General features: G+C 42.5%; 1 protein-coding gene across 1 annotated transcript; it reads left to right on the forward strand.

Moving 5' to 3' along the window:
* Positions 1-20,035: 20,035 nt before the first annotated feature.
* Positions 20,036-20,455, forward strand: LOC149277417 (transmembrane protein 250). The gene has a single exon (XM_089502851.1). It carries the CDS (start codon positions 20,036-20,038, stop codon positions 20,453-20,455), a length of 420 nt encoding a protein of 139 aa, XP_089358977.1.
* Positions 20,456-22,415: the final 1,960 nt, after the last annotated feature.

Below are 22,415 nucleotides of genomic sequence, written 5' to 3' on the forward strand. Positions count from 1 at the left end.
GCTGTATATATTAATAACCACCCAGCACTTTATACAGTAATAACCCCCCAGCGCTGTATACAGTTATAACCCCCCAGCACCGTATACAGTAATAACGCCCCAGTGTTGTATACAGTAATATAACCCCCCAGCACTGTATACAGTAATAACCCCCCAGCACTGTATACAGTAATATAACCCCCAGCACCGCATACAGTAATAACCCCCCAGCGCTGTATACAGTAATAATAACCCCCCAGCACTGTATACAGTAATAACCCCCCACTGCTTTATACAATAATAAATGAAGTCCGTTTCTCCATAGACTTTCATTAGTCAGGGAGTCCTGATGGGTGGTTAAGACTAAGCCGTTCTAGTCAGGCCAGGGTCTAGTCAGAGTGTTTGTTTAGATAACAGAGCGGGAATCATACAAATGGCTGATATGCAACTGCTTGAAAACTTTATATTATGGGGCAAAAACTACAACTGTATAAAAAAAGAAAACAGCTCAAGATTTGTTTAACTTATTTTAAATCTGAGATCTGCTTTTAACAAAAAAATTATTTATAACAAAACAGAAAATATAATTCCCAGTCCTGCCAAACCTCAAACCATCTTGAATCCTGTAACATTTTGCCTTGTTCATAATTTTACCAGGAACACTTAATAGTCATGTGACAAAGAGAAGGAGGCATTTGATTGGTCATTGCCGTAGAAACGGGAAAACAATGTAAACTTTATTAAACCTTTAGAGGAAACTTGCTTTAAAGACTGATGTGCTAAACCCCTTTATTTTCGTGATTATGTCCCATTGGAAGGGTTAACCCTTTGCCGAGTGAAGTCTTACCCTCCACCATTGAACACTTGGCTGGAAACCTGGAACTTGTGTCACAAGAAGCTCGTTAAAGTGACGGGACGGCAACCTCTCCATATTTCACCTGTTCACCTGCCGGTGGAACGTGTCCCATCCATCACCACCTAAGTGTATCAGAAATCCCCCGTAATGTTTTCTTTCCCGGGATCTGTATAACACTTTGTTGATTAAAAATCTAAAACAGTTTAAGCCGTCATTGTTCTGAATGAATCAGAATAATTATGGTTAGGATTAGGTGTCGTAATTAAATTAATAGCTTCCTATATGCGTCGAGATGGACGGGACCGCTCGACGTTTATCACACAAGCGTGAATGTCTCTCCGTAACACGTTCTCATTGGCTTCTATCGATGGGTATTTCAAGGTACAAAGAAGTCATTTCCATCTCTAAGATCACGATTGGTTCTTTTCTCCCTGCTATATCACAACCCGAATCCCTGCTTGAATACAGGTGACTTCATTCAGAATATCTTTACCTCCTGACAAGTCATGGTTCTCAAGGACCATTTGGATTTGGTGGGTCGCTACAATAAATTCTTTGTGATGTAGTATTAAAGGGTTAATATCTGAATAGTCCGCAGGTCGGATAAAATTTTGAAAGGGAATTAAGCGTTCGATAAGCATTTTATTTTAAATATTCCAAGTCCGAAGTACACCTGTCTTCATGTATCTATGTCTTTGCGGAGCATTGATATAAGATGCTCTTGTTAATTAAATTTTATCGCTATGTTAAATCAGGAAGAACAGGGTTTCTTATAAGGATTGTATGCAGAGCATCTATACAGTCTGTATGAGCATGGCGTATAAAGTAGGGGCGAAGAGGACTTCTGATGATTAGGGTTGCCATATCAGCATTTTTGTTTCTGGACGCATCTAATTTTTACATGGTGCTGCCCCCTGCAGTATGTAGGATGTATAAACTCACAAAAGGAAAACAATTACAGTTTATACATCCCCTCCAAAATACGGAGAAACACTTTATGGGTGGTGATCAGCAATATGTAAAAATTAGATGTGGCCACCAATAAAATGGTTGATATGGCAACCGTACTTAGGGTTCCAGATAACCATAGGCTGCTAGTCCAAGTATCAGAGGATAATAGGAGTTTTAGTCTAATGGATAAGGGACCATCTGTGGGGTCTGCTAGCCAAGGGTTGAGTTGGACTGTGGATAATTCTCGAGTAACCACCAGGAGAACTGGGGTCATGATGGGCCATCAAGGGTTTATCTTGGCGTTCATCTTAAAGAAACCTTCCAGCCATCAAGTCCAGTGCCAAGATGCCGAGTTGCTGAGAGTTGGCTCTGTCTCCATAAGGGTCCTTCTGAAGTTGGTCTCCCATTAAAGACCATGAAGAGTCAAGGTAACCAAGACCCAAGGTCTTCAATTCACTGAGGAGTTCAGTTAATAATAATAGTATCTAATGTATCCGATTGACGTCTTTTTGTTTCTTTTGTCATATTCTCCTTGAGATTAGATAGACACAATGGACCCCCTTCAGGTCCCGAAGTCTAGAATACACCTTTAAAACAGGTTTAGCAGCCTGGCCTAATTGCTGGTTTGTATGAAAAGCCCCCCCCCCCAGGAAAATACTCATATTGTGTTACACGTGAAGGACCATCTGCTCATCCCGGGCAGGTCTCAATGCATTATTTACGGGCTTTTCACGTTGACGCTCTCAGAGGCTGTTGTAGGATATTCATGAGGAAGTCACCTCTAAAGCTTGGATAAGATGACGGGCCACCTGACACTATTCCGTCGAGATGTTTAGAGAAGTGGCCTTTTGCCCTTTTTGTTGCAGTCTTAAGGCTACTGAACATAACACCACACCAGCGATAGTAGAGGAGAGGGAGAGTGTGGGTGGTCTCCTACCCCATTACATACATTACATTTAATAATAGAGCTCCAGGAGATCCCGTAGCGCTATTACAATGGGGGGGCAGTCACAATCAACAATAACATTGAAGCTCACAATATACAAATTTGACAATAAGATTAACACATTAACGTTGAAACATTCCGGCACAGATGAAGTAAAACCTGATCTTGCAATCTATTAGATTAAAATAATCACTGGATAATGCTGGATGATGCCCACCTGCGCATCGGAAATAATCTTACTCCTTCAGTTGTTGAGCATTCTGCAAATTCACTTTTCATTGTATAAAACAAAAAAATTGGGTACAAATATATGGCGTTATCGTCATAGCGACCAATGGAATTTCACTCAGGTTGAGATCTTTACAGCAATTTCTAGTTGAATAAGAATTCCCAATTTGTATTCAACATTTTTGTAGGGTTCCGTAATATAGAAAGCTTATTCGCATGGCTTATCGTTATAATCACCTCTTTGATCTATACATTGTGCTGGACGAAATGCGTAGCTTCTATTATTTTAATGATTATTTATTGTTTTATATAGCGCCATCAAATTTCGTAACGCTGTACAATTGGTGGACAGGACATAACAAGTAGTATGTAACATAACAATTTGACTTACAGAGACAACAGGTGAGGTAATACCTACCTTGTCAAACTCCCTAGGGAGCGTCATGTTGCACTTGTTTGCCCTTTGCAGGTACCCTTAGCATTAGAGTTTCCTTCTTAATGACAAGTCTTTAGAAGTGACATAGGACCTGCCGGAAGATAATTTACCGTCCGGTGACGGGTGGATGTAAACTATGGCGGGTTTGCCAACACGGCATGGTCCTCCATAGTGTTAATGGGTCGTTTGAGGGCCCATACGGGAAGACTGATCGCCCACGAACACAAATATCCAACCAGCAGCCGTGGCTTGAGCAGCAGAACGGGTGGGAATGTGACACTGATGGCCAGTGGCCCACCCGATGTGTGCCAGACAACCGGTCCTGGCCTGCTTCTGAGACCTCTTAATGACTATTTTTAAGTATAAGCTTCAAGAAGAAGAAAATCGGGACACCCTCCATGCTAAGAACTCGCTCTGACATCTTGATAAATAAACAAAAAAAACCTAATAATCACGGAAATGGTCAAAACGGTTGTGTGACATTTGAACACATAATAGTATGTATTTTATTAACTTTCAGCCCTGCCCGCGTCAAATTCGTGTATAGGTATTTAACTAGTAAGATTAATAGCCCAGTGGAGTCAATAAATCCATGATGATTTAAAAGCCAATGGTGAGGATTCACAGGGAAAAAAAGGCAGTTGTTAATATCTTGAAAATGGGTTATGGAGCCTTAGAGAACAAAGCAGGAGCCAAAGCGGACTGACCCTGTTCATTAATCTTTATATTGGCAACGAGCAGCTATCGGCACCTTTAGTTTCAATGAAATTTGCCGTCCTTCGGGGAGCAATGATTTCGCGAGGTGGGGGGGTTCCGAGTTGGGTCCTTTTACAGACAGCTCGGCTCTTGGAAATGGCCCATTCAACCAAATGAAAATTGACGTTTTCATTTGAACTTCCCGACCTCTAAGTAATCACACTAATAGCCTGAGTTTGCCCGGGAGCGGGAGTCTTTCTTTGCCATTGAGGGGGTTACCTTAGAGCTTTTGGCCTTGGAGGATTTCTTAGATAGAGACGGGGAGCGTAGGCGCCTAAGTCGGCACTCCGCCAAGCTATGATTCCTACAGGACATAAGATTCACAGCCTTCCGGAATTCTACAGATTCCAGAAGATCATGCAGGTTAAACAGTTTGTGCCTTCCTACCACGCAGGGGTCCTATAGCCAATGGGCAAGGATGGCATTTCCCAAGATATTCCCACTGCTACAGTTGCCAAGAAGGAAAGACCAGGCTATGACCAAGCTTAGAACCTAAGGGTTTCCCTTTATCATTATTCAGTGGCTTGATTTTTCTAGATAAATCTAGGATTAATGAGACAACTAAAGGAACTGCCTAAGCCCCCACTGGTGGTTTAAGGTGACCCTGTTACCACCACCCAACTTTAATCAAGACTATAGTATGTTTTGGGAGTATACCCAGGATCCTTGCTGACATTTCAAGGGATTATCTAATAAAATAAAGCATTTTATTTGCTCCAATATCAGGTTTTGTTCACAATGACAGTTCGTATGGCGTCGAGCGTCCCTTTTAATGACGACCCCTTCAATGCTGCCTGTATCTAATACACATTTCGACCGTTAGAAGAAGTTTTCTGCAATTTCAATTAGCCAGCTACGTCTGAACAGAATGGAAAGTAATCTTCGGTGACATATAGATCATTAATTTTTATTGATAAAGCACCAATATATTTGACAGGTCAATCAATGGTTAAAGATAAAGGTCTCCCCAGTACATAGGTTGCCTTTTAGGTATCAATAAATGGTGATGGATATTTCCCTTCCTTTTCTCCTCTGTATATATTTCTGCGTTCCCTCATTCATTTTAATTTTTTTTAGGTTTCTGTAAAAGGTAACTGGATTATTTGAAAAAGAATAAAAATCATTTAGGAAAGTACTAAGCATCCAAGAATGTTTGGGCGCCCATAAAGCTTACTTGCCTAGACTGTAAGCTCTTCAGGGCAGGGACCTCCTTTCCTTATGTATTAATATCTACGAGACCCCGTTCATATTATTATACGACGGCACCTATTGTACCCACTCATCATGATACAGTAAACTGGTTGGATTGTTGGCATGGGTTGAAAAAAAAGGGTAATAAAAGGGGTAATAAAATGGGCGATAAAAGGGGACCTTGTTAGCCGAGCTATACCCGGAATTATTTAACATCCTATTTAACAAAAAGGAGGAACCGTGGATAGGCCTGTCTGGGGTTGATGAAGAACCTATAATTGGCTCTTACATTAAAGAAATTATTATAAACAGATTGGACTCGGCATCCGTACTTCAAATAATTCTGCAAAATACCCCAAAGTACTAGGAATTTGGAGGCAACAGAACAAGGATGGACATCGTTGGGAAAGACGACTTGAAGGCAAGAAGTTGGTGATTACAAACTAGAGGGGTGTTCAATGGGGCTATTTTTTTAGCTGATTGAAAGGTACTGAATAGTAAAGTATTTGGGGAAAAAGACAACCTTCTTCCCTTACTTGTGCTTCGTGTACCCATGGATCTTCGCTCAATAAAATCATGGCGCACCTATGAACGATTTGGTTAGCGCCATTAGTTCTTCATGTCCCGTCATTCTGTGTCAATCCTTGGTCAAATACAAAATAATATGGTCACCACTGGACAAGAAGAACATTGAAAAAAAAAAGTATTTCAAAATGAGAAGTTGACTTTTTTTACAGTATATGGACTGCCGAGGGTTACAAAGGAAAGACAAGCCTCATCGCTAAACGGTTAACTCAACGCTTTGTTCTTCGAATCCGCCATGTCTTAATCCACGTCGACCTTGACGGTATTCCTTACGCGTATTCCATTACCCGTAGAAGTGTCCGCTTACAGCCTCCGGGTTTTCCCGTACCAATCGAGTCACGAGAAAAATCTCCGTCCCATTTTTAATTTCCCGAAAACCTGCTTTGTGTGGAATGCTCCGTGTCACTCAATCCGTTTAATACAAAAGACTGACTTAGACAGTATTGAAAAAATTTAAATTAAGTTGCAGCTGTCTATCAGTATTATGCATGGCTTCTTAAAGCAGTTCCACTCGCGATGATGAAGAGCATGAAAATTCCAGGGTCACCGGAACGAGGAACGTCAGATGAGATCGGTGGATGGATTTTGAGAAGAGGGCATTTGTCCTTCAGGATTGTCGTTTAATATTTGTCAAAGTAGCGGAACTCGGCACATGATTAAACATGATAAACTGGATTTCTGTTCCAAGTCTGGTCTATGAGATTCTTTTCTCCTAAATACTTTGAAGTGTGTGGCCCTCCCTCTCCACCAACAATGTCTTCTGAATCCAAGAAAATGATAAATCGTTGCTCTAATAGAAAAGGCGTATAGTTCATTAAGAATTTGCTGGCGCTCCCAGGCTTTGTGGAATGAGAAAAAAAAAACACATATTTAGTGGTCGACGTCTTGATCTACAAGACTTTTGTCATGGACCAAGGTCTCAGTATTACTTTGGCCATTCCGCATCGTTGTGCGGTTTACCTTTACCAGCTGGAATCACATTTTTTTAATGCCCATAAGATATCTGGAGAGGTTTATTCACTAAACCAGGAGTTGGCAGGAGAGTTCAATTCCAATGACTTCACTTAATATTATGTAGGGCCAACCATGGTGGCTTTCTGCTCCAAGGATGGTCCTGTATAAAGCATATTTAAATGGAAAGTCCCATAGAAACTGTATACAGTAAAGTTGGTTTAAACTCCCTTTATCTGCAGACCTGGAGCCGCCGTTGCTGTCAGTCATGTGATATTTTGGGTGACTTTCCCGGCTCAAACACCGCACTGAGCTGATGCTTTATGGCAATGCTGATGAAGTCCATTCCTCCATAGACTTTCATTAGTCAGAGAGTCCGTCTGGGTGATAAAGACTGAGCCATTCTATGGTTTCCCACAGGCAGTATGATAAGGAGTCGGGGTGTCTAGTAGATCGGGGATCCGATAACAGAGAACAAATGGCTAATAGGCAGCTGCCTAAAAACATTATATTATGGGGCAAAAACTACAACTGGTTTGAAAAAGAAATATTTTTTTTAATCTGATACAAGGAATAAAAAAAATAACAAGAGATTGAGCTATACATGGATAGTGAATCCATTGAGTTAAAAGCTGTACTCCTCTGCCAACGCCTGATTTAGTGAACGAAGCCCAGTTTATATGGCAGCGATATACTGGCAATTAATTTGAATGCCATTCTGCTTTACAATGTCCTGCATGTGACACCCTATTTCATTTATGCAGATGTTTGAGGAATTCTTAATCCACCCAAAGGATTTGGCGTTAAGGCAAAAATAGGTTACATACCCATCCTTATCCTCTTAGGGCAGAAGTATGTTTTGCACATATTGTGAGCAAAATAGGACTTGAAGCCACATTGGGGAGGGTGCTGCGTCTTGCCAGGGAGATTAACACGTTCACTGCTGAACCCAGCACGGCCCCTCCAATTTCCTTCAATCCAAAGGGTCCAAACATTAACCCTTCAATCATCAGAGGGGGCAAAACAATGCTCAGCCTTCAGGGACTGATAGGGTAAAATTGTGCTGTAGAAAGTTTTGAAAACTTTTTGTTTTTACATTTTTAAGTTGGTTTCTTATACTTTATTCCAAAAGGCTTATTCTCTTGTTGTGTTAAAGGTCCATATATTCTAGCAGTGGTGGGTCCAGCGGACTCTTACTTTCCTAAGTACGTACATTTTTCTATATTAAGTTAACAGTAAAATGCATTAGCATCCTTTATTATTTAGAAATATTGGCAACGTCAATGTCCAGTACGTTCCGTCCCTTATGGCACCAGGAGCTACAGACTCGATTTGGAGATCACAGGGTTAACGGCTGATAAGCTTTGTCCAATTCTTAGGTTTTTAGTACTGCAGATGGTAGCGAACGGCTTAATTCGGTCTTTTGCCCCCTCTCTTTCTTGCTGGGGGAATTAGCAGGGGAAAGATGAATCTTAAAGTGAAGCCGAAGGGATTTTCCAGATACAGTATGGTTCTACCAAAAACACAATGCCTGCTGCTTCTGCAGATTTGAGTGGCTTTTGGATTGTAAGCTCTTCTGGAAAGTGGAGCATTTCACCATCTTTCATATCGATTAATACTGCAATAAATTAAGACACTGTGGTGTGGGGATTCCAAAAAAAATGTATCTATCTACATGAGGAATTTCTGCATAAACTTGAACCAAATTAGTGACCTCAAGATGTTCACTTTAGAAGTATTTCCTTAAAAAAGGGAGGGGATCCCAACTCCGTCTCCAATTTGCCATGGGCTGGAGCAAAATCCAGGTCCATGAAGACTTAGTTTTCGGTGGTGGTGGACCATGCCTTCACACACTTCAAAATGTCAGTGGTTCTGCGCTTTGGAGAGCGACCTAGAAGATGTGTCCAACCCTTAGACTTTGACCTAAGGAAGGGGGTGCTGAAAAAGATGCATCCCTCCTGTTGGGTTTGACCTAAAGGGAAAAACTTTTGGCCACCACTTATCCTTCAACACTTCAGTGGTTCTGCTCTTCAGCGGGAGACCCAGAAGATCCGTCCCTCTCTTAGGCTTTGGTCAGGTAGGCAAAGGGTCTGCATATCCTCATGTGAGGAGCGCAGTCCCAAAAGAGTAAGAATGGGGATCCTTATGGCACCGGAGTAACCCCAATTGCCAGGTCCATCAATGTAATATTTTGGGGGATTAATGCCCAAGATGTTCTGTGTCCTGGTGTCTGTATCTACTGTACCTTCCACCACTCTGAGTAAACCCCCTTTAGCCATAAAGTTTTAGAGGCTCAAACCTTGCTTATGCGCAGATCTATTTGGAAGAGGTCAGCGAGGGCGAGGGATCCATGCTTCACTCTCAGTATTCTGTGGTTAAGGCGCCAACAAGAGGACGCATGTACAGTATTTCATCCCGTAAAATTGACAGGCTCCTCACTTTTTGTGGCTCCCCTGATTGATCCGTTCCTTGTAAATTACGAAGACAAGTCGCCGGTCTCCTGGGTCTCCTGTACAACATCATGAGCTCTCAAAAGCTTTAATTAAAACCTGGATTAATTAAGGGCCTTGAAGGTCTTTCCTAGTTTCAGTAATTGATTTCATTATACACGGATATCCATGAGCGATTAAAAACATGCTGCTTTGGAACCTTAACATGTACCTTGGTCTGCAGGAGGTCTCCACCAACAGTTACACGCAAATACACACATGATGCAGTTATTTACATAGAAACATAGACCCCCGTTTGGCTGTCGGCCTTGTCTTAGATTCAGGAGCCATATGCCTACCCCATGCATGTTTCAATCCCCTTAATGTATCAACCTCTACCACTTATCCTGGAAGGCTGTTCCACTTATCTACCACCCATTTCTGTTGCTTTAGCTAGAAGTTCCACACAAAAAAATGATTATTTTTGTAAATCAGCTTTGGTTTTTCTTTTTTTAAAGCCTTTTAAGATTGAAAAGAAAACCAATCTCCGTTCGCGCACATACCGTATTTAGCAGGTCCTTTGGTCCACAAAATAACTATTGTAGCTCAGAACAAGAATCCGACTGCTAAATATTCAAATGCTGCTTAAGGAAAAGGGGAAACTTGAATCTCATTAGCATCACATTAGGTTCTCGTGACTGTAAGTAGCAGGTTGTTTGCAAATGCATTTATTTATAAGATCACCTACCCTCTTAAGTTGCTAAGAAACAAGTTACCTCCTCTAACCGGATCCATTTGCACGGTATAAAAAGAATATAAATTGTTGTGTATTTTCAGCTTTAATCTATAACCTATTCCTTATATATTGTTATATATAGCTCTGTTGGATAAAATGATCACTTGAATATGTAAAATTGCTGGCAAATATCTGTTTTAGAGTAAAGTATTTTTTTAATGTCTACTCTTAATATGCAATTTGTCTACTTATTCTACAAAATCCTTATTGAAATTAATAGCAATCCACATCTTTTTGCCGCTGGCGCCCTCTTCTGGCCAAGTGGGAGAAGTACGCCTGGTTGGATGTATTGTCAATTTCAACCCAACAGGCAGAGAATCCAGCAAAAGTAACTGATTGAAGGGGATTCATCAGCCTCAAACAAACTTATTAATCAACAGAGCATAAAACCTGAAAAATCCATCCCCCAAAATAACTGTCTTCGGTTTTATATTGTTTATTCCGCGACCATTCATTTCCAAGAGTATTCAAAATAAGTTAGGAGTACCATCGAATGATGTAATGCACATGATAGCTGGGTGGCCCCTTTAAATTTACGTTGCATCCCCCCCTGCGGTGGGCTTCTGCAGAATCCTCTATTTATTTGCCCATTGACCCAAGGGGAGTTAGAAACAGACCCCCCATGCACGGAAAGTATTCCCACTAATTTTAATGGGAGCACTTTCCTGCCACTGTCGCGTATCATTGGACCATGATGAAGGTGTTCTGCTGCAGCTCTGGAGCTGCAGTTTCTAAAAGGTAAGTAATTATTATTCTTGTTTCAGGTACTTCCAAAGTTCTTTAATATACATTATTTGTTTAAAGAGATCCCTGAGACACGGGAGTGTCCCTTTAACTTTTTCTCACTGGTGTCTGATGTACTTCAAGACTTGCTTCAACTAGAACTTCATTTCTTCTCAGCCACACTCCCCCCTCCCGAAACCAAATGAAATTGTTCTATAAACGTAAAAATGTGAAATTCTATGATACTAGCTGAAAATAACAAACAAGTATATAAAAGCTTTGTAAAGGAGAGCATGGGAAACTGCCCAATGTCTTGTTCTGAGCACGTGAGCTTGCAATCTTTAAAGAGACCTACAAGATCAGCATAAACTTGTGTGTCAACTGTGGTGTACAAGACCTTGAGGTTAAATAAAAACGGGGTCGTGTTTAGTCCTCGAGAGATTACTTGCCGGTCTTCTAATTATGGGTGGATAAGAAAAAACAAAAAAACGTGACGCTGCAGAATTTACTCCAGAAATAAAAATAAAAGATAAGATGTGTGCTGAAGGTAAAGGCGTGAAGATGACCGCGCAAAGCCTGGCCTTGCAAATGATACGCTGGGTCGTGAAATGCTGCTGTAAATGCCGACCTTTACCGGCAGAAACACTGACAAAGCAAAACAGGTGTGATATCCAGAGGACGAGGGGGGGGACCTTGCATGAAAGGAGACTCGTAGGTGCAAGAAGGTATCTGAGAAAAAGCTCAGTAATTATTGCATGAGCGAAGAATATGGGTTGATGGATCTCATGTTCTGAGATACCACGTTCAGAGGAGAGCCAGAAATAATCCTCTAATGGGGCAGATTTCCCTAAAAGAGAGGCGATGGGTCACCCGAGTTTGGACTTGGGTGTTGCATGGGCTTCAGGGTTGAGGAGAACATCTGGATCTCCAGATGGGTTAGCGAGGAATACAAACTGATGTCCTTCAAGTGAAATGTTTACTGGGTTGTGTCTAAAAAGAACCAGGTGATGAACTTGGGTTGACCCTGCCGAAAATTCCAGTGTCCTTACATCAACAGCTCGAAGGGTCACCACCACCATGAAACATGGCCTCTGGTCTATGTTGCTTTCATAGGAAGAAGTCTACTTGACATTATAAGTACAGGTCACTAAGTTGCCCACTGTACATTTGCTTGGCTGGGTGACGAAGTGCAAATGACCCCTAGGCATGTTAGCCTTCTACCTGCAGTTCCAGTTATGGACACATGGGGCATCAGAGATACAACTGAATCAGATCAATGCCTCGATCCCTTGTGTGTTCCTTCTTCGCAGCTTCTACCCAGTGGAAATTAAGCGATTATGATGAAATTCCAGCAATCGAATATTAAGAAATCCATATTTTTTGTTAGAGATCCCCCCCAATGCCTAAAAGAACCGTTGACCTCCTCTAGATGTTCTTCCTTTTATGTCACATTCTCCTTGGATGAAATTAAGACGTCGCATGTGTTTAAAAGTCACATACCAGGTGAAAAACACGTTTGTGACAAAGCAGAATTGGTTGTTGGCAAACAAAAGATAAAAAAAATGCAAGGTAATAAAAATGACAAAGCAAAAAATATAAAATATTGAAGCAATTAAGCCATAACGCCGAGACCGAGGCGCCTATAACCCGTGTAAATAGTGACTGTGCAAAACACATTAAAAAGTCACGAGCGTGAAGCCTACGCGTTTTACGGCGTGTGAAAAAAAAATCTACAAATATTTTTGCTGCATTCAGAGCACATTAAGGAGCGGAAGGTCATATGCATGACGCTTTGACTCCTTCAGTGCCACGGAGATGAGCAAAGAATTGCAAAATAAATAAATATAGTTATATTTTTTGTTTATTAGGCTTTAATTTCTTCATATTTTGGGGGGATTGCCAAATCCGACAAATAAATATATATATACATTTTTATTAATATACACATATTATATATATTATATATACATTAGTATTAATATATATATATGTACATTATTATATATATATATACATTATTATATATATTATAGATACATTATTATTAATATATATACATCATTATTATTAACCCCTTAAGGACAACGGGTTGTCCTAAAAGCCATTAATGCATTGTTGTGAAGGGGTTAAAAAATGTATAGATGTATATGGTGCCGTCATATACTGTAGAGCTGTCTAATTGGAAAACAAGACATAACAGGCAGAAAATCAATTTGGACTTACACAAAAAGCAAGGGGAGCTCTGCTCGAAGGAGCTTACAATCTAGAATATATATATTAGTTTTATAGATGGCCGCTTTTTGAAACATTGTTGTGACCTTCAGGACACGAGCCGGTCAGTCTGGCCCATAGTATGTAGGATCGTTATGACGCCCCATTCCACATAAAAATATAAGAGGGAGGATTACGAGAGCGAATGAGATGGACAAGCGGAGACGGAGCAACTAAGAATCAGAAAAGGAGGAGCGGAGACGCGGAAGGGATTTTCAGAGAAGATGGGGAGAGAGCGAGGGGGGAAAAACGAAAAATCCAGAGCTTTCTCCTTCGTTTTCATTCGGGCTCCCTCCTCGTTTTCGGACATTCGTACGAATTTAACAAAATTTGTTAAAATTAGAATTCTAGTGTTTTATTGCTATTATGTAAGTAATGAAAAGGTCCCTACGTTGCCCACTGTACATTTGCTTGGCTGGGGTGACGAAGTGCAAATGACCCCTAGGCATGTAAGCCTTCTACATGCAGTTCTAGTTATGGACACATGGGGCATCAGAGATACAACTGAATCAGATCAATGTCTCGATCCCTTGTGTGTTCCTTCTTCGCAGCTTCTACCCAGTGGAAATTAAGCGATTATGATGAAATTCCATCAGCAGGTGCGGCAAAAAGTACAGATCCGTTGTATGAATACATCTCGATAATGTATATAGAGGTTGAATATTAAGAAAAACATATTTTTGGTTAGAGATCCCCCCTAATGCCTAAAAAAACCTTGGACCCCCTCTAGATGTCCTTCCTTTTATGTCACATTCTCCTTGGCTGAAATTAAGACGTTGCATGTGTTTAAAAACACGTTTGTGACAAAGCAGAATTGGTTGTTAGCAAACAAAAGATTAAAAAAAATGCACGGTAATAAAAATGACAAAGCAAAAAATATAAAATATTGAAGCAATTAAGCCATAACGCCGAGACCGAGGTGGCTATAACCCGTGTAAATAGTGACTGTGCAAAACACGTTAAAAAGTCACGAGCGTGAAGCCTACGCGTTTTACGGCGTGTGAAAAAAAATCTACAAATTTAATAACATTTTGTAAAATTTGAATTCTAGTAGTCTTTTATTGCTATTATATGAAAAGGAAACGATGTCTGTGAAATCTCAAAAACTTGACTTCTGATCGCCGCGCACCTTCGTGGCCCTCGGCAAATCTGTACACGAGGATGTCACTTAAGATTTCACAATTAATAATTAGCTGTTTTTGCCACGAGTGACGATTTAAAGCCCGATCCGCTGGCTTTTTCCACACGTTCCCGGAGAAGAGATGCGAAGAGTGACTGACACGGCATTTTCGCGTGATAATGAAACCGGAGCGCGATAAAAGCAGTAAAGGTGGCGGCGTGAAAAAAATAAAGATAATGCGATGGCCGGGCGAGGGGGGGGGGTGGGGGTATGCTGCCGTCGGCAGGAAGTCAGCGCAGTTTTATTAGGTCTGTTTTATTGACAGGTAACTTGTCTGCGATTTTTTACAACACAGTGAAACACGGCTTAATGTACAGACCGTCAACCCGCATGCAAAGAGGGGGTGCAAACAAAAGGGGGGGTCAGCGACTCCGCGGTTTCAAAGAATGGAAGGTTCACGTTCATAGAGAGAGAGAGAGAGAGAGAGAGAGAGAGAGGATAGGAGAGGGGCATTTAAATATATAAAGGGATTAAACAGAATACAGGAGGGAAATTTATTTCAAAAGTTACAAGAGACCGGAATCTAACACTAGAGGGTCAGAGACTGAGATGGAAGGGAAGAAAGTTTTACTTTACTGAGAGGGTGGTAGATGAGTGGAACGGCCTCCCAGTCGAAGTGGTAGAGGGTAATACAGTGAGGGTATTAAACATGCATGGGATAGACATACGGCTCCTGATTAAGGTTTGAGTCTTTACAGTGGGAGAAACGGGAGACTAAACGGGGGCCGATCTGCCGGCAGGTTCTGGGTCTAAAAAAAGACAATTCTAGAGCTTAATTAAACTAATTATAGAGCTTTGATTAAAATTAAAGAACTTTATGAATTTTAAAAGAACACCCCCCCTCCAAAAAATTTTTATGGAAAACGTAAGTGTTTCAGAAGCCTTTACAAAATGAGTTATAAACTGGAGAGGGTATGACAACGCATTTCGCAAAAAAAAATAAATATATATATATATATATATATCGACGAATTGAATCAGCTTCCGCGGCTGATACTTTAAAATTATAAAATATGTCAATTTTCCACAACCTGAAAATCTTTTTTTTTTGTTATGGTTTCAATCCACCCCCCCCCCCCAAGTAGCAGAGGGCCTCTCCGCACCGACATCAATTTACATTCCGTAATACTTTTTGTTTAGTATTTATTAAAGCAATCCGTTTGTTTGTCAGCCCGAGGCTCCTGCGCATCTATCAATGTCGGGGGTTACAAAGTACGCAATTACCCCGCGTGTAGTAAAAAAAACAAAAAACAGTGCAATCATCCAAACAGCCCCTCGGAGTGCTTCATCGCGTAGCGTTGGCATCGGGGGGGGGGGGTGAAAGCCAGATGAATCCATCTATGGGTACGTTCTTCAAACTGTGACTTACTGCAGTTTTGCTGGTCAAATTGTTGACTTTTTTTTTTTTTTTTTGGAAGCCCGAGGTGCGTGCTCCTTTGGTGCCGCATTCTGTGCACAAGGCAACAGAAGCCAGACTACGATACCGAGTTCCCTCACGGAGAACTCGGACAAATTCCAACCCCCCCCCCATGGGAGGGTCGGATCTTGAGTCTCACCCCGAAGAGTGAGACTCCTTGCTGGCCTTCTTGAAGAGAGGAAGGGGCCAGAAGGCTCCCAATCCTCCTCCAGCAAAGTCCAGGCTTCACTGCCTCTTAGAAAGAAAAACAGTGTCCAAAACGTAGTGACAAAATCGTGTGCCGAAGAATAGTGGGGGTCAAGCCGTGAATTTTCAAGCCGTGAATTCTTTTGTTGACGTTGTTCTACATTCTGTTACACGATTGTTACACTATACTAATTTTAAAAAAAAATTATATTATTATAATATTATTATTTATAAACTTTCCTAGTCAAAGGGATCGATGAAACTCGACGTGTCCTCGGCGACGTATATGACATATAGTTTGACTTTAACCCCTCGTGCGCCAAAGGGGTGGACAGCGCGTTTTGCGGTCTTATAACTTTCCCGATCCAGAAATCCAGAAACGGAAAGCTATGGCGCTGTTGCAGTAAGGATACGCAGGGTTAAACAACCCCCCCCATACGCTTATGTAAAGTCAGCAAAGCGATTCATCATTAAGGCTCCTCCGAGCGAATCCACCGTTGATTAAATTAATAAATTCAAGCCCAATCTAACGCAAAGTTAATTGGGATGATTTATTTGGCCCTGACAGCCTTGCGCATGTTTGATGAAGCATTATCTTGTTTGTTTTTAATTTTGCATATATTTTAGTTAAAAAAAAAAAAGTGGAGCTGCGGGTCCTTCAAACAGCGACAATCAAGAATATATTTACGGTTCATCTATTCATGGCATCCATGTATGTGTTTAATGCTCTGTAAATATTCAGAAATAACCCATTTTCTGGTTTTATATGCCAAAAAAGCATATCTCCCAACCAATGCCCCCCCCGCATCCCAGGGGCGGAGCTTGGAAGTTAGAGCGTCACTCAAACTGGCAGTGCTACGGTGCATGGATTCTCCGGAGAATTAAATCTGGGCAGTGGGGTCGCAGTCCGGAATCCAGATGTCCCACAGAACTTTACTTCTGTCCCTGAAATGAGTGGAAGGGGTAGAGCTCAGCGGGACAGGGTGGCAAAATCGGGACAGTTGGGAGGCATGATGTTGCTTTCTTTTCTGTGTTGACCCGGCTTCAGCTACAGACTCTACAGCAACAAGTGGATATCAGTTCCCTCGAACCATAAATCTCCATCAACTCACTGTTTAGTCAATGAACCCCAAAACATCCCTCCCAACATTTCAAAATGTGAAAGAGGGACACTTTTCTTTTTTTAGCTCGCTCCAATACAAGCGATTGCACTTTACGCCGCGCTCGCATCGCCGCTTAAACACGCTTCGTTTTTGTCAGCACAGTCATGCATATTAAACATAACCAACACATTGAATTCAATTCCCATGAGGCTCAGCCAGACATACTACTTCCATGATGCTGGCTGAGCGTCATGGGAAGTGCAGCAACAGTAAAGCTGCAGATGCTGGCTGTGAACTAAAATTCCCATGATTCTCAGTCAGCCCGGTGTCCACCATATTGCTGGCTGAGCATCATTGGAAGAGTAGTCCACAGCAGCAGAGATTTTTTAAATGAAAAAAGGCTAATGTTATCCTCCCTCCCAGGACCCCTACACACTGCCTTTACACACACCTGCCCATAAACGCACACATACACTGCCCTTACACACACACATATACATACACTGCCCTTACACACACATATACTGCCCTTATACACACCTGCCCATAAACACACATATACACATACACTGCCCTTACACACACATATACTGCCCTTACACACGCCTGTCCATACACACTGCCTTTGCACACACCTGCCCATAAAAACACATATACACATTCACTGCCTTTACACATGACTGCCCATACACACTGCCTTTACACACACCTGCCCATAAACACACATACACCACCCTGACACACACATATACATACACTGCCCTCACACACACCTGCAAATCTCACGCTTATGACATCATAAGTTTGGATTCAACCATATCTTTTCATTTGCCCCCAAATATGGGGAGCCCTCCAAAAAAAAGTCCCTACTAGGCTTTGTATACCGTCAATAAACCTAGTAGGCATTTGTTTGAGACGACCGGTATCAGAGCCGTTGGGCTATTAAAGAGTTAATATTTAGTACCCCCCCCCCAGGACCTCAGAGGTCTCTTCTTCGGGGGGAATCGGTTCATCAGCTCAGAGTAATTTAACCCATTAAGGAAAGTATCCCGTGCTGTATCTTATTCGTCGGGCCAGCATCAGAAGGGGTTAACGGGCTATCTTTTCACCGCATTGATTTATAAAGTTCCTACCAAGGAAAAAGAGACGCTGGGGGCATTAAACGTCTCCGGGGGTTATTAATCTTCATTATTCTGCTGTGACTGACCTGGCCTGACGTTATCTAATTGCCCCGTAAGAAATGAATCACTTTAATTACCTTTAATAGGATCCCCGTGAACTTTTTCCGCCTCTCGCTTCACTCAACGGGGCTTTTCCCCAAATCACACTCCGTGTTGGGAGTGAGTGGAGCCGGAGCCACGACCACCACTCACCTTAAGTTGCCCACCACTGCAGAGCATCGCAAGGCCTTCCTCGCTACGTGTAAAAGCAGCAGGTACGCAGAATCTGAGGAAAGTGGCAGCCTGTGGCAAAACCAGCATTACTCAAGCAATTCCTTACAGTGGCTGCCTGAACCAATCAGCAACTTTACATTAGGAGAGATAACTTACTGGGGAGGAAAAAATAATGGGATGCTAAGAACAGGAAGTTAAGATGGCTGCTCCCACATTATGGGGGGGGTCAATGAATAAAGGTTGCTTGTTTTAATGGTAAACGGCAGTATTTAATGTATAAAACACAGGATTTGGGGAAATATTTTTTCTAAATTCTATATTTTGCTTTTTTTACAAAAAAAAAATCGATATTTTTTAAACAAAAAATAGAAATGAAATCAGAGTCCGGAGTCTGGAGGGTTTAGCCGGAGGCTGGTGTTTGGGCCCCCGAGGTTTGGCCCCTGATGTTTTTTTGGCTATTTATATAGATTCCCGCACCCGGGGACCCCCGTACAACACGCAGCGGTCCTCTGGCCTTATCCAGGCGGCGGTCGCCTTGGCAACGAGAATTCTTCCCTGGTTACCGAGGAAACCGCGCGAGATGCCCGCTACTCGCGAGATGCTGAGGCCGGAAGCAGGAAGTGAGCGGAGTGGGCAGGCCGGCTGGCAGCTGGAGGGGGCGTGAGACCGGTTGGCAGAGCCTGAGGATGGAGGGGATGGGGGCGTCAAAGCTCCGGGGGAGCGACCACCACGGATTCTGTAAGTAATGGCCAGAGGAGGACGACCCCTCCTGCTGCATGGAGCATAGGAGCCACAGAGACCCCTTGCAGCATGAGGGATAGGGGCCACAGAGACCCCTTGCAGCATGGGGGATAGGGGCCACAGAGACCCCTTGCAGCATGGGGGATAGGGGCCACAGAGACCCCTTGCAGCATGGGGGATAGGGGCCACAGAGACCCCTTGCAGCATGGGGGATAAGGGCCACAGAAAACCCTTGCAGCATGGGGGATAGGGGCTACAGAGACCTCCTGCAACATGAGGAGTGGGGTCCCCAGAAATCACTAAGATGGCCACTATACAGAGAGCAGTGTTCTAAAGAGACAGTATAATGCCAGGGAGACCGTTGCCAAAAACAATTAATATTAAAATACTTGAAAAACAAAAATCACTTGCTGCAGGGAGAGGCTCCTCGATGGTCCAACGAGTCTCGCCACTGATTGGCTGCTTGGCGCTGCCAGCGGCATCCTGCACATGCGCAGACATTGGCCATTTGACTCATAGTCCTGATATTTATCAAAATATCCCCAGTATATTGATTAATTCTTTCATACGTTTAATAACTCAGAATACGGCAGGTTGTTCTCCAGGGGACCCCCAGGGTACTGATCGGCTTTTCAGTGGGCCCCTCCTGCGTTTACCGGGAAAGCCCTGTTTCCTTGGTTACTGTACCACGAAGCTTGCAATCCGTTACATTAAAGTGAGTGTTATTTCCTGTACCCTTTCTAGGACGCTTACAATATTTTCTTTTTTATTTGTTTTGCAGGTGAACGTCATGCCGCGCTTTCGACCTCCAGCCCTCAGACTCCTACCACCCCGGCGTTCTTCTTGCCCGCCCGTCGGGCGATATGACTCCAGCGCGTCCTCCTTTTGCCCCTCCACAAAACAGCTGGGTTCCCCGATGCCTGTTATCCCCATCCCCCGTCGTGTTCGCTCATTCCACGGGCCCCACACAACCTGCTTGCATTCAGCCTGTGGACCGGTAAGGAACACACACCTGGTGAGCACCAAGTACAACAACTTCGACATCTACCTGAAGTCCCGATGGATGTATGGATTCATCCGCTTCTTGCTGTACTTCAGCTGCAGTCTTTTCACTTCCATCCTCTGGGTGGCGCTCTCTGTCCTGTTTTGCCTTCAGTATCTGGGCATCCGAATATTCCTGCGCTTCCAGTACAAACTGTCCATCATCCTCCTGCTGCTGGGACGGAGGCGAGTAGACTTTAGCCTCATGAACGAACTCCTTATTTATGGAATCCACGTAACGATGCTGCTGGTTGGTGGTCTGGGCTGGTGTTTTATGGTGTTTGTAGATATGTAAATAGGTGCATGCCAACGGACGGGGCGCTTCCTTGGAAGTTGGAGACCAAGTTCTGTCTTTTGTTTTTCTTTTATTTATCTTTTTTTTTTTTTTTTTTTTAAATAAAGGCATGTTACGAGACCCGGAGGTGTTCCGAGCCTTTTTGTGTATGGAAACAACCGGTAGATTAGCAACTATCTCCCGGTCTGCCCTGAAATATTGACTTTCCATTCCTGGTTACCGCTTGGCAAAACCACGATTTCTGAAAATATCTACCTGTTTTAGTAGTTCGATTAGAGATTCAGTACTGTTTAAAAGTTTGGGGTCTGGGCAGAGAGTCCAGACCTGTGCAGAACCAGGCTAACCCCCCCCCCTTTTTTAATTGTTTTAGTTAAAATAGCCTTTAAGATATTTTCTTTATTCAGGTCTGGATGTGTCACCATGATTCTAATAATTTCTCCGTAAGATATTACCGGATAGTCAGGTTGAATATCTCTCAGGTTCCTTGAAAGAAAAAAAACTATAAAACACTAGCAGCAAAAAAATACTTATTATCTTTTTTATAGCAGAGTTGTTGCCTTCCTTCCTCTATCTTTAATAGAATGTTGGAATATACAGTACTACAGGATACTTTGTAATTGTGGAGCCCCAAAGGGCAAATTTAGTAAAATAACATAAAACATGATAAATATAATAGTAACGGAGGGGGGCGGCGTTTATCAGGTGGCTTCGGGGCTCCTGGGGGCCACTGGGTTCAGAGGCTGAAGGATTTTGAAGACGCAGTGGTGGGGAATGAGGTTCATACTCAAAATGTAGCTTAATGATATTAAAATTGAATTGTCATGGGATAGACATACGGCTCCTGAATCTAAGACGAGACCAACGACTAATTAAGGTTTGGGTCTTTACAGCAGGAGAAACAGGCAGACTAGACGGGGGGCCGAATAGGGCCGGCAGATTCTAGGTTGCTTAGTCTGTACCATAGCGTAAGAAGGCATATTGGGGTATTGACACTTTGTATATGCATGAAAACTAACACAAAAAATGGGGTAAAATATTGCATGTTTTGGAATCTGAACTGGGTGTTATTTCAAAAAGCTATTGAGGGATCCAGTAAAAATCTTTTCGCTGTGCTGGGTTCTTATTATTTTTAAATATGTGTTTGCTGGGTTGTTCCTCTTCTCTTTGCCGCGTCCTCTCTCCCGTGTTACGGCAATGCGGAGTGCCGTCTGCAGGGTAGGCTCGGTGCGGATCATAATGACAGCCGCACGGTGGCCTGAGTCAGATGGATTGTCCTCACTTCACTTCTTCCCTTCGCGAAACCCACCCAGCAATTTAACCTTTGCTGTCACGTCGCGGGAGAGGGAGAGTAAGAGATGTGCGACCGCGGAGTTTAAATCGCTCTCTAAGCAATAGGGTTGATCCCGCCAGGCCGAAGCGTGTTACATGATGAAACAAAGGCTTACGTTCTGCCGTGTGTCTAGACATCCATTAGCTGCGATGCAGATGTATCGACATCAGATCCCAAATTCGCAAAGTGATGGTTGAAAGAAGCGTCCGGCGATTGTTTTAAGATAATGGCTTAAATGATGATGGGGTGGGTAGGGGGGGGGAGTACGGTAAAAGGAATCTTAAACAAGTTTAGTCCTTAGGAGACCTCCGTGTCCTTGCCTTACCCATCGTCCGCCAACGTGGACTTTAAAACATTTATTTCTTCTTTTATTTCATTATTATTTACATTTGTTTATTTGTTTTCCTTTATCTTTTTAGCGAATCAAACTATTTTTTCAGTGAAACAACTTCAACCAATAAAGCAAAGTTTTACAAAACACCCTGGTTTAAATAATTAAACGTTTAGGTCATTATGCGTGTTTTTGTAATAATAACTATTTTTACCACTTTTATCAAAACCGATCCTTAGAAGAAGTCAAGAGGTTAGTCCTATAACCAAAAAATATAGCGGCTCCTTTTTTTCCCCCTC

The sequence above is a fragment of the Sceloporus occidentalis genome, unplaced genomic scaffold, assembly GCF_023333645.1.
Source record: "Sceloporus occidentalis isolate IW3139 unplaced genomic scaffold, rSceOcc1.0.p SCAF_214, whole genome shotgun sequence".
Lineage (NCBI taxonomy): Eukaryota > Metazoa > Chordata > Lepidosauria > Squamata > Phrynosomatidae > Sceloporus > Sceloporus occidentalis.